This window comes from Podarcis gaigeae (assembly GCF_964106915.1).
Source record: "Podarcis gaigeae genome assembly, chromosome: 13".
NCBI lineage: Eukaryota > Metazoa > Chordata > Lepidosauria > Squamata > Lacertidae > Podarcis > Podarcis gaigeae.
In genome coordinates this window covers 7,119,317-7,131,351 of record NC_139689.1, presented here as the reverse complement: position 1 = coordinate 7,131,351, position 12,035 = coordinate 7,119,317, and the positions used below count along the sequence as shown (strand labels likewise).

The window sequence follows — 12,035 nt, the reverse complement described above, 5'->3', positions numbered from 1 at the left end:
TTTGGGGTGCCTCATTAGTAAGGATTGTTGATCTTCCATCTCCACTCAACTTTCTCTTTACTCTTTACTCTTCTACATCTACATCTCTTTACTCTTATCATTGGACAACTGCCTTGTAGAAAGCATAATGTTCATAATGTCGAGGGAAAGACATTCTGCACATGCTCAGAGGCACATTTTTTTAAAAAAGACATTATATGTGACTCTGGTAAGGCAGATGTGCACAGCCTTTGGCCCGCCTGACGGGACTGAACTACACCACCTCATCCCTGGCCCACCAGCTAGGCTTGCCCTTAGATGCTGATGAGAATGATAATTCAGTCACATCTACAGGACCTCCACACGTAAGCAGAGAAATGGCTGCACCAGATAAATATGCAGAGTTTACAGCACTGGTGATCTGGGTCCTTGCAGAAGGGACAGAGGTGGCCCGTCCTGTTTTTGCCACCTGAACCAAAATTTTGGGAAAGTGCTGACCACCCCCTTGCCGCCCCCACCAAAGCCTCGCTTACCGGGGTTGTGCGGCTGTGGCTTCCAGTGAGATCTCGTAAGAGCCCTCCACGAGATCTCACTGGAACCCGCTGCAGATGCTTCTCCTCGCTTTGGCAGGGCATCCCCGAGAAGGGATGGATGCTCGCAAGGGTCAGTTGTGTTGGTGTAATGTGAACATTGAGTGAAATTAAAGTGTTTGGTCTCATGTCTTGAGTTAGCACATCCCCCATGTCTGGATGTCCTGAGATAAGGGTACCAGGTGCACTGGGTTACCGTAGCAACACCAGCGAGCTGGAGTGCATGACTTGCTGACGCTTCATTTGTGAGAGTTGGGGAAGAGGTTGTGGGTTTTACACAGCATGGTGATGTTATGGATCTCTCTGTACATGTGCATCTTTACTTCAAGGACCAGAATAACTGTATATAGTAGACAGTAGTGTTGAGTTTTGTCTCGTATCTGGAGTCACCAACAAGTCAGAATGGCTCAGCCTTCTTGTTGAAGAGCAGGAGGACTCCAGGATCTCGTCTGGAAAGATAAGGTCCACTATAGTACAGTGGTACCTCGGGTTAAGTACTTAATTCGTTCTGGAGGTCTGTACTTAACTTGAAACTGTTCTTAACCCGAAGCACCACTTTAGCTAATGGGGCCTCCTGCTGCCGCCATGGCGCCAGAGCACGATTTCTGTTCTCATCCTGAAGCAAAGTTCTTAACCTGAAGCACTATTTCTGGGTTAGCGGAGTCTGTAACCTGAAGCATATGTAACCTGAAGCATATGTAACCCGAGGTACCACTGTACCAATGAAACTTTGGGGAGCTGTCAAATGGGAGTTTGGCGCAGTGTGTCATCTCAACGCTCCTGGCAAATCTCTGCATTCCATCTGAAGCTGGAGAGGCTGTGAAGGTGTCAGACCAGTGTCTGGAAGCAGTGATGGAGGCCAATAAACTGAGACCTCTGGGTGGTGTTGCACTCCCTCAGATAAAACAAGCTCAGAGTCTGGGAATGCTACCAGATTGCAGCTTGTCACACAAGTCCGAAGAGGCTGTTGTGGCTAGGAATGCTCAGGCCCAGTTTAGGCTGCTTCACCAGCCACTTCTGATCCTGGTCTTGTTTCTCCATGATCTGGTGACCTCCCGCCTGGACCGCTGCAGTATGCTGTATGTGGGGCTTCCCTTGGAGACGGACCAGAAGTTGCAGATATGAGCAGCTAGGCTGAAAAGTGGGGCAGCCTTGAAGCTGTTTTCCTCTGTTTCCCCCTGGAAAGCTAGTTTCTTGTTGTTTCTTATTATCCAGGTCGTGATAACTTTGTCATCCCCATATAAAAGCTGTATGTAAGTAGAACAATCTATTAATAAGCAATACCTCAAGGACCACCTCTTTCCATATGAACCTACCCAGACCCTGAGATCACCTTCTGAGGTCCTCCTTTGAGTGCCTCCTCCTCGAGAGGTCCGTAGGGTGGCAACACGAGAACGGGGCCTTCTCTGCAGTGGCTCCCCGTCTCCCCCAAGGAAGTTCGCCTGCCACCTTCATTATACACCTTTAGGCACCAGGCAAAAACGTTCCTTTTTAACCAGGCCTTTGGTTGATCTGATTTACATCCTATTCCCTTTTAAAATGTGTTTATTTTGGGTGGAAGGCTATGTTTTTGTTTTTATTATGTATTTCGTGGTTTTATATCTTGATCTTATTCTGTGATCCTCCCTGAGGCCTACAGGTTTAGCGTGGTATATAAATTCTATAAATTCTATAAATAAGAATAAATAATCAGTTCAGAAGATAATCTGGCTGATGAGGCTTCTGCAACACAACTGCCTTGTCTTGTGAACTGCCCCGAGATCTTGTGATGAGGGACAATATATAAAACGAATAAATAACAACAAGAATAACAAGAGTACAGGTAAAAAGATTCCTTTTATTATCATTACAAAGATGGGAAACTGACAAAAGTCTTTATATCTAGGTCCATGAAGCAATTGACTTGGACGAGGTGTTCAGAAAACTTGGGGCTGCGGAGGGGTTGGAAAAGAGGCATTTTTCCCCCACAAGGTGGCTATAGGCAGGTACCTAGGACACCTTTTTGCCAGGTGCAGTGCTTATAAGCAGAAGGCTTTTTCTCTTTGGGGAGGGGTGCCTTAAACAGCGAGCATTAGGGAATAAGGCAAAGTCAGCTGGGTTGTAAGAAAGAGCAAAGAGAGGGGACTGCAGCTGGCAAGATACCCATAATAAGCAGAGGGAGAAGGTGGGGCAGAAGCCGCTGTTGCTGGGGAGGACCATCGTAGACCAGTGTCGGGGAAGGGATGAGTCCAAAGAGGTCCATAGAACCAAAAAGGTTAATGAACAGCAACAAAAAACAAATGCTTCATTCATGTTTGCTCAGTGAAGAAGGGAAGATTGGGTGTGACTGGGGCAGGCAGCCCAAGCAGAGGCTAGGGCAAGGCGAGGGGGTGTTTTTTGAGGGGGCGAGAGACCCAGAGATCTCAGTCCCGGCAACTGGAACATTGTGCGTGGGCTCCCCCATAGCCCAGGCAGTCTGGCCCCAGACACTGGCAGCAGGCATTGTGGAACCAGCGGTAGCGCCAGGCGCCCACCGACTGGCAAGCCATCCAGCACCGGCTCATGGACAGGCACTCGTTGAAGAAAATGGACTGGCACGGTGGCATGGTGGCATTGAGGCCCTTGGCATCCGAGAGGGCCAGGCCTGTAAGCAAGAGGAGAGAAGGTTTGTGGACGTTGTGGTTGAACCCAGGACAAAAGCTGCAGCTCAGATGTCGTGTGTCTGCTTTGCACAAAGAATGTTCCAGGCTCAGTCCCAAGGTAGGGCTAGGAGAGAATCTAGACTGAGACCCTGGAGAGCTGCTGCCAGCCTGTGTAGGCAGTATGGAGCTAGCCTGGCCAATGGGAAGGCTGAGAGGCAATGGCTGGGAATGACGAGCTCATGTGTGAATTGAACCAGGGCCTTTTAGAAATAGAATACCGTAAATTTCGCTCTATAACACGCAGATTTTTTCTCCTAAAAAGGAAGGGGAAATGTCTGTGCGTGTTATAGAGCGAATGTGTGGTCCCTGGAGCCGAAAAATCAAGCAAAAATCAAATCGCGGGGCTGCACGCTGCACAGAGAAGCGAAACTTGAAAAGAGAAAGCGGCTGCTTTCCTGCATTCTGCCTCAGGGTCTTACTGCCCACCCTACTCTGTTTCCTTGCTGTGTTTGCTGAAACGGAACAAAGAGCAGGGAAAGCCCCTCCCCTCCAGGCAAGCTCCGGTGCTGCTGGGGGAGAGGGAGAGAGAGGGGGGAAGGGAGAGAGAGAGGGGGGGAGGGAGCGAGGGAGGGAGGGAGGGAGAGAGAGAGAGAGAGAGAGAGAGAGAGAGAGAGAGAGATGGCTGGCTGGCTGGCTTGGGTGGGGGAAAACTTTTGCCTTCCTTTCCTCCCTACCCCTCTCCTGCATTCTTAGCCAGCTGCTTCTCTGCACACCCCTCTCCTGCTCCTTGTCCCTTCTGTGTTTTTCCTTCCCTCCCCACTTAAAATGTGGTTACAAAGCATAGATCCTCAGGATCCTTGCATTGGGTCACCCCAAATTCACCATCAGATCACATAGCATGTCCATGGCTACAGCCTGCCCCCCCAAAATCACGCACCCACTGTTGCCTGGGGCTGCAATGGTGCAAAAATGTGGTTAAAAAGCATGGATCCACATGGATCCTCAGGATCTTTGCATTGGGTCACCCCAAATTCACCATCAGATCACATAGCATGTCCATGGCTACAGCCTGCACCAAAAAAATCACGCACCCACTGTTGCCTGGGGCTGCAATGGTGCAAAAACGTGGTTAAAAAGCATGGATCCACAGGGATTCTCAGGATCCTTGCATTGGGTCACCCCAAATTCACCATCAGATCACATAGCATGTCCATGGCTACAGCCTGCCCCCCCAAAATCACGCACCCACTGTTGCATGGGGCTGCAATGGTGCAAAAACGTGGTTAAAAAGCATAGATCCACAGGGTTTCTCAGGATCTTTGCATTGGGTCACCCCAAATTCACCATCAGATCACATAGCATGTCCATGGCTACAGCCTGCACCAAAAAATCACGCACCCACTGTTGCCTGGGGCTGCAATGGTGCAAAAATGTGGTTAAAAAGCATGGATCCACAGGGATTCTCAGGATCCTTGCATTGGGTCACCCCAAATTCACCATCAGATCACATAGCATGTCCATGGCTACAGCCTGCCCCCCCAAAACCACGCACCCACTGTTGCATGGGGCTGCAATGGTGCAAAAACGTGGTTAAAAAGCATGGATCCACAGGGATTCTCAGGATCCTTGCATTGGGTCACCCCAAATTCACCATCAGATCACATAGCATGTCCATGGCTACAGCCTGCCCCCCCAAAATCACGCACCCACTGTTGCATGGGGCTGCAATGGTGCAAAAACGTGGTTAAAAAGCATAGATCCACAGGGATTCTCAGGATCTTTGCATTGGGTCACCCCAAATTCACCATCAGATCACATAGCATGTCCATGGCTACAGCCTGCACCAAAAAATCACGCACCCACTGTTGCCTGGGGCTGCAATGGTGCAAAAATGTGGTTAAAAAGCATGGATCCACAGGGATTCTCAGGATCCTTGCATTGGGTCACCCCAAATTCACCATCAGATCACATAGCATGTCCATGGCTACAGCCTGCCCCCCCAAAACCACGCACCCACTGTTGCATGGGGCTGCAATGGTGCAAAAACGTGGTTAAAAAGCATAGATCCACAGGGATTCTCAGGATCTTTGCATTGGGTCACCCCAAATTCACCATCAGATCACATAGCATGTCCATGGCTACAGCCTGCACCAAAGAATCACGCACCCACTGTTGCCTGGGGCTGCAATGGTGCAAAAATGTGGTTAAAAAGCATGGATCCACAGGGATTCTCAGGATCCTTGCATTGGGTCACCCCAAATTCACCATCAGATCACATAGCATGTCCATGGCTACAGCCTGCCCCCCAAAAATCACGCACCCACTGTTGCATGGGGCTGCAATGGTGCAAAAACGTGGTTAAAAAGCATAGATCCACAGGGATTCTCAGGATCTTTGCATTGGGTCACCCCAAATTCAACATCAGATCACATAGCATGTCCATGGCTACAGCCTGCACCAAAAAAATCACGCACCCACTGTTGCCTGGGGCTGCAATGGTGCAAAAACGTGGTTACAGAGCATGGATCCACAGGGATTCTCAGGATCTTTGCATTGGGTCATCCCAAATTCACCATCAGATCACATGTCTGTGGCCACAGCATGAAGCCCAAAAATGATACATCCACTGTTTCATTCAGAATGTTTTTTCCCTTGTTTTCCTCCTCTAAAAACAATGTGCGTGTTATGGTCAGGTGCGTGTTATAGAGCGAAAAATACGGTAAGCTGTCTTATTCCGCGTCAGATTAAAAGTCCATCTAACCCTGTATTGTCTGCACTGATTGGCAGCTGTGCTCCAGAGTTTCAGACAAGACATTCCCAGTGCTACTGGAAGATGAACCTGCAACCTTCTGCATGCAAAGTAGATGTTCTGTCCCTGGGCAGTGGCTCTTCTAGGTTACAGCACACATCACTCAAGTAACCCCCGCCCCAATCCCCCCAAACCCTCAGGTGCCATTGTGAACAGGTATGTGTCAATCTGAATGCTTCCTGTCGTTTATTACTGTAGATCAAGCCCTGCTCTCTGAGGTTCTAGTCTGAAGCTCTAACCACTATACCACGCTGCCTCTTAACCCACCTCCCCTCATGCAAGTGGCATGTATCCTTCCTGCACCACCTGTGTCTCCCAACAGCCCCCTCTCCCCCCCCACCACACACATACCTGTGTGAGGCCCCAGGAGGAGGTGGCCGGTCTCCGCGTGGTTCTGCCGCAGCTCCTCTTCGACTGGTAGGGTCAAGATGCTCCAGCCCATGGGAGGGTCGTTGTCGGAGATGGCCATCAGTGCCCGGAAGAGCGAGGGCACCGGGGACATCAGGTTGTGCATGGAGCTCCGCAGGGCAGGGCGGGGGGCCGAGGAGGGGCGTTCGTCACACAGCCCTTGCGGAGAGGAGAAATCAATTCGGAATTTCTCATGGACCACAGTTCAGCCACTGGGAAGAAGCGGGCAGGGTCCTGGATCTGGTAACCCTCCTCCCAGCCATATTTTCGCAATTTAGGGGACAGGGCCCAAGCTCAATTGTAGAGTGCCTCCTTTGCATGCAGCACTAAGAGGACTCCAGCTTCCTCAAAGGCCCTGCTGTTTTTCCCCAGAAAAAAAAGTGTGTGGAATATTCAAACTATATCAAACTGCTTTTTTCATTTTTCCAGAAAAAAACGGCTTCGGAAAACCCCCTGCCCCCCCCTTATTTCTGTTTTTTTTCCCCAGAGCTTCCCATCTCTACTTTGGCCCCCACCTTTTCCCCCACCCTGCAATGTGACGGGCGTTTAGCACCCCTGGAATTCACTCACCCACACATTCACAGCAGGACTCCCAGAGATTGCCCAAGCAGAAAGCACATTCCCGACAGCATGGGCACCCAGCTCGGTTGGCCTCGCACTGGCACACTTCCTGCCAAGAGATATCAAGTGGGGGTGTTAACAGTGACCTCCCCCCTGCCCGGTTCCCTTTGTAAAACAATCACACCAGCGCACAGACAAATCTGCCCCTGTTTTGCCCCCAAAGTGAGGATGGCCAGTTTGACAACTACAGCCCCATTACTGAGAAGGCCCTCTGCCTGGTTCCCTGTAACCTCACTTCTCGCAGGGAGGAAACCGCCAAAAGGCCGTTGGTGCTGGACCTCGGTCTGGGCTGAACGATGGGGGTAGAAATGCTCCTTCAGGTATACTGGGCCTTTGAGGCCGTTTAGGGCTTTAAAGGTCAGCACCAGCACTTTGAATTGTGCCTGGAAACATACTGTGAGCCAACGAATGTCTTTCAGGACCAGTGTTACAAACTGACACCAAATTAAATAGTTACATTTTTCATATATTGACTTCACACCCACACCACATTGTTTTTGTTCATACCCATTTCTACTACAGTGGTACCTCGCAAGACGAATGCCTCGTAAGACGAAAAATGCGCAAGACGAAAGGGTTTTTCGTTTTTTGAATTGCTTCGCAAGACGATTTTCCCTATGGGCTTGCTTCGCAAGACGAAAACGCCTTGCGAGTTTGTTTCCTTTTTCTTAAAACCGTTAATACCCAGGGAATCCGCGCTTCGCAAGACGAAAAAATCGCAAGACGAAACAACTCGCAGGACGAATTAATTTCGTCTTGCGAGGCACCACTGTACATTATATATCAATATTTTATCTATTACAGAAATCCCTCTAATGCAATCACTTTATCCTTTCTTCTCAAATCCTGCCCGCAATTTCATTTTATAGTGCTTTTTCAAATAGTCCAAAAAAAGTCCCCAATTCTTCCCAAATGTGTGCGTGTTGAGAAATAATTAAATACTTAGCAGATACTGTGAACTCAGGTTTACCCTCCCAGAGGAGGAGGCTGCCCACTGCCTCTCTGCCTGATGCCCTGGCCTCGACTCTGTCCAGTCAGCCCCCTGCCATGAATGTGCTGTTCTCCCCTGATTGCTGCATCAGCTGTGACTGGGTAGTTCAGCCTCCCCAAATGAAGAGGTTGCCTTGCTGTGCTTCTGCGTGAGTGACCGTTCTGGGCTGCCAATCCAAAGGAAGGCTGTGGTAGCGGCTCATGCAGATACACAGAGGGTTGATCGCCACCGAGAAGGAGTACTTGTCACGCATTCTAACCACATTTTTGTGAGAGCACTAGTAGTGCTGTGACTGAGCCTCCCATTCAAGGGGGAGAAGGGGTCTCAGGAGCAGTGCTGCATTTACGTATAAGCTAAACAAGCTATAGCTTAGGGCTATATTTCTTGGGGGCCCAAAAAAAATTAAAGGGAAAAAAACCCTGGATGTGCATTTCCAAAATATAAGGTAAAAAAGAAATACAGTGGACGCTAGGGTTGTGAACGTGATTTTTCGGGGGGCACGTTCGCAACCCGCTGTGTTCGCAACCCACAGCGCCATGTCAGCGCATGCACGGGTTGCAATTCGGCACTTCTGCGCATGCGCAAAGCGCGATGTAGTGCTGTTGCGCATGTGTGAGCGCATAAACCCGGAAGTAACCCATTCCGGTAGTTCTGGGTTCGGCGCAGTGCACAACCTGAAAATGTACAACTTGAAGTGTCTGTAACCCGAGGTATGACTGTATAACAAAACCTACATACAGCAACAGTGTTGTGTGTTGTGTAGGCTCCTATGATGTAAGTCATGGGCCCCGCCTGCTAGCCTGCTCCCTAAAATGTCACTGGTTTGCTCATTTCTATATATAGCATCCCTACATTCTGCACGGACTGGTTGCATGGCAACATGGGCAAAAGGCTTTAGAAACCTATTAGGCCCATAATAGCATATATTCAACTCAAAAAAAACAGTGACAATTTGTTGTTGACAAAGGACAGCTGGGCATATAAAGGGCCCCATTACCTTCAGTAGCTTAGGGCCTCATCAAACCTGAATCCGGCCCTGCTCAGGAGCTTGGAAACTCCCCCACCCCAAATCCAAGTCTGCAGGTCTGCAACATGATCTGATGCGAGGCAGCGCTTTCCCAACCTCTTACCTGCAGCAGGCACTTGCTGACGTCACTGGCGCAGAGGGCCTTATTGCACCCATCAGCATGGGAGACCACAGCCCAGGTGGCTGCCACCAAAAGGAAGGCCATACCGTGGGGCATTGCTACAATGTGGGGTGTGGGGGGGGGGGTAGGTAGACAGACCTGGAAGAAAGTGGAAGATAAATGGTTACCGATGGGGAGAGGAACATTGATCAGGTGACAAAAAATTGAGTAGCCCACAAAAACGTTTACAGTGGTACCTCGGGTTAAGTACTTACTGTATTTTTTGCTCTATAAGACGCACCAGGCGACAAGACGCACCTAGTTTTTGGAGGAGGAAAACAAGAAAAAAAATATTCTGAATCTCGGAAGCCAGAACAGCAAGAGAGATCGCTGCGCAGTGAAAGCATCAATCCCTCTTGCTGTTCTGGCTTCTGGGATAGCTGCGCAGCCTGCATTCGCTCCGTAAGACGCACACACATTTCCCCTTACTTTTTAGAGGGGAAAAAGTGAGTCTTGTAGAGCAAAAAATACGGTAATTCATTCCAGGGGTCCATACTTAACCTGAAACTGTTCTTAACCTGAAGCACCACTTTAGCTAATGGGGCCTCCTGCTGCCGCCATGCCGCCAGAGCCCGATTTCTGTTCTCATCCTGAAGCAGATTCCGTAACACTTCCCTGATGCCTCTTTAAGTACAGTGGTACCTTGGGTTAAGTACTTAATTCGTTCCGGAGGTCCGTACTTAACCTGAAACTGTTCTTAACCTGAAGCACCACTTTAGCTAATGGGGCCTCCTGCTGCCGCCGCACCGCAAGAGCATGATTTCTGTTCTCATCCTGAAGCAAAGTTCTTAACCCAAGGTAATATTTCTGGGTTAGCGGAGTCTGTAACCTGAAGCGTATGTAACCCAAGGTACCACTGTATTACAAATTTAGTTCCTGCAGCTGCAAAGTGGTTATATTAACATTTTCCCCTTTCTTTGTTGGATCTACTCTAACCGACCAAGGGATTGGTTGATCTCTTCGGCCCCCAACTTTTCAATACAGATTACTATACTGGGGGGGGGGTCTCTTCTCTCCACTATAGGGACATTGGGGGAGAGAAGCAGCTAATCTGGGTTAAACTAGTTACAGGTAGGCAGCCGTGTTGGTCTGCCGTAGTTGAAACAAAACAAAATCAATAAAACCAATAAAATAAAATAAAATAAATTCCTTCCAGTAGCACCTTAGAGACCAACTAAGTTAGTTATCGGTATGAGCTTTCATACCAATTAAACTAGTACATTTCATACCAAGTTAAACTAGTACATTATAAAAGCATCTTGGGGATTGCATATCATGGGCTAAAGTAGCTAACACTCTCCCCCCCCCCCCCGTCAAGTAAATCCTAAATAAAACCGAGTAGTAACAGGAGGAATTACAAAGATGCAAGACCCCCCCCCCCCCAATTCAAGGTATGGACGTAGCCCGCGGCCAAAGACTCTCTCTCGACCCCCTCCCCATATTTCCAGGCCTTTATTTTGACGGCGTGGGGGGACATAGTGATGGCTAAGAGTTGGGAAAAGTGCTCGTCTCCTCCCGCATGCAACCAAGACGACGCGAAGAAGAAGAAAACTTAGTTGAGTGTCGATCGGCTTACCCGGAGAGGGGGGTGCAGTCTGCGATCGGTGTAGGGCTTTTTTGGGAGGGGGTCCGGACCACAGTCGCCCCCCTTTCTCAGTCTCTGTCTGGTAGGAAAAGGAGGAGGGATCTGGAAGAAGGGAGGGCTGAGAGGGGTTGGGAGAAGGGGAGATGGAGGAGGGAAGGAATAGAAGGAGGGGGAGAGAGAGAGACAGGGAAAGAAAGAAAGAAAGAAAGAAAGAGAAGGAGAAGGAGAAGGAGAGGGTGGGGGAGACAGCCAGCCATTGATTTGGGCTTGCACCCAACTCTTCTAACTCTCTCGCCCCTCCAGAGGACCAAATTTGGAGCAATCCTTTTGTTCCTTTTTTCAAGGCTGCAGAAGAAATGAAAGAATAAAAGCAGCAAGGCAGCAGGCGGTGGTTTGTTAAAGATTCTGGGAACTGTAGCTCTGTGAGCGGCGAACTACAGTTCCCATGCTTGTTAGGGAGGAATTCGTGTGCTTTAAATGCATGGTGTGTTCTCAGCCTTTGTGTAGGGTTTGCTCCTGAGCCATTTCTTCTCCCAAAGATATCCCACAAGGCAGCAGAGGTTTAGAATCAGGGTTTTCCTTTTCTAAGGTGGGCTCCCTTCCCAGCTTGAGGAGACCCATCTGCCCCCTCTGCAGCATTTTGCGGAAACTGCATTATTGACCATTGGACTATTGGTCTTTCCTGCTCAATCTGCCAGAGCCTGTATTTGTACGCAGAGGAAGTCCCTAACTCGCTGAGGGTTTGACACCCATCAACTACCCTCTCCTGGCTTAGTCTGCCCCTAGAAGCCATTCCTGGGGTGCGGCTGCTGTTGCATGCAGGCAGCTTCCAGGAGCCAGAGGTGAAAGCTGAGTGCAGGATGGAGACCAAAGGTGGACAAACTACCCCAGAAGCATGATGTGTCCCCCACCAGAGCTACTACCCCTCCCCTAACACCCCATATACCATGCTCTGAATACCCGTTGCTGGTAATTGCAAACGAGGAGAATACTCTTGTGCTCCGATCCTGCTTACAGGCTTCCCAAAGGCATCTAGTTGCCACTATGAGAATAAGATGGTGGACAAAAGAGGCTACTGCCCTGATCCAGAAGGCTCATCTTAGATCCTTAAAGGTAAAGGGACCCCTGACCATTAGGTCCAGTCGTGGACGACTCTGGGGTTGCGGCGCTCATCTCGCTTTATTGGCTGAGGGAGCCGGCGTACAGCTTCTGAGTCCTGTGGCCAGCATGACTAAGCTGCTTTT

At 49.5% G+C, this 12,035-nt stretch overlaps 1 protein-coding gene across 2 annotated transcripts; it reads right to left on the bottom strand.

Moving 5' to 3' along the window:
- Positions 1–2,386: 2,386 nt before the first annotated feature.
- On the bottom strand, positions 2,387–11,000 carry LOC310830679 (twisted gastrulation protein homolog 1-B-like). 2 transcript variants are annotated; one of them, XM_083710499.1, is made up of 5 exons: positions 10,783–11,000; positions 9,150–9,305; positions 6,978–7,077; positions 6,351–6,566; positions 2,387–3,192 (listed from the first exon to the last, which is right to left on the bottom strand). In XM_083710499.1, the coding sequence occupies exons 2-5, from the start codon at positions 9,261–9,263 to the stop codon at positions 2,972–2,974; spliced, it is 651 nt and encodes a 216-aa protein (XP_083566625.1). In that variant the 5' UTR covers positions 9,264–9,305; positions 10,783–11,000; the 3' UTR covers positions 2,387–2,971. The 2 variants fall into 2 exon arrangements, with proteins under 2 accessions (XP_083566625.1, XP_083566626.1); XM_083710500.1 differs by lacking the exon at positions 10,783–11,000 and having other exon boundaries at positions 9,150–9,334.
- Between the last annotated feature and the right edge of the window lie 1,035 nt (positions 11,001–12,035).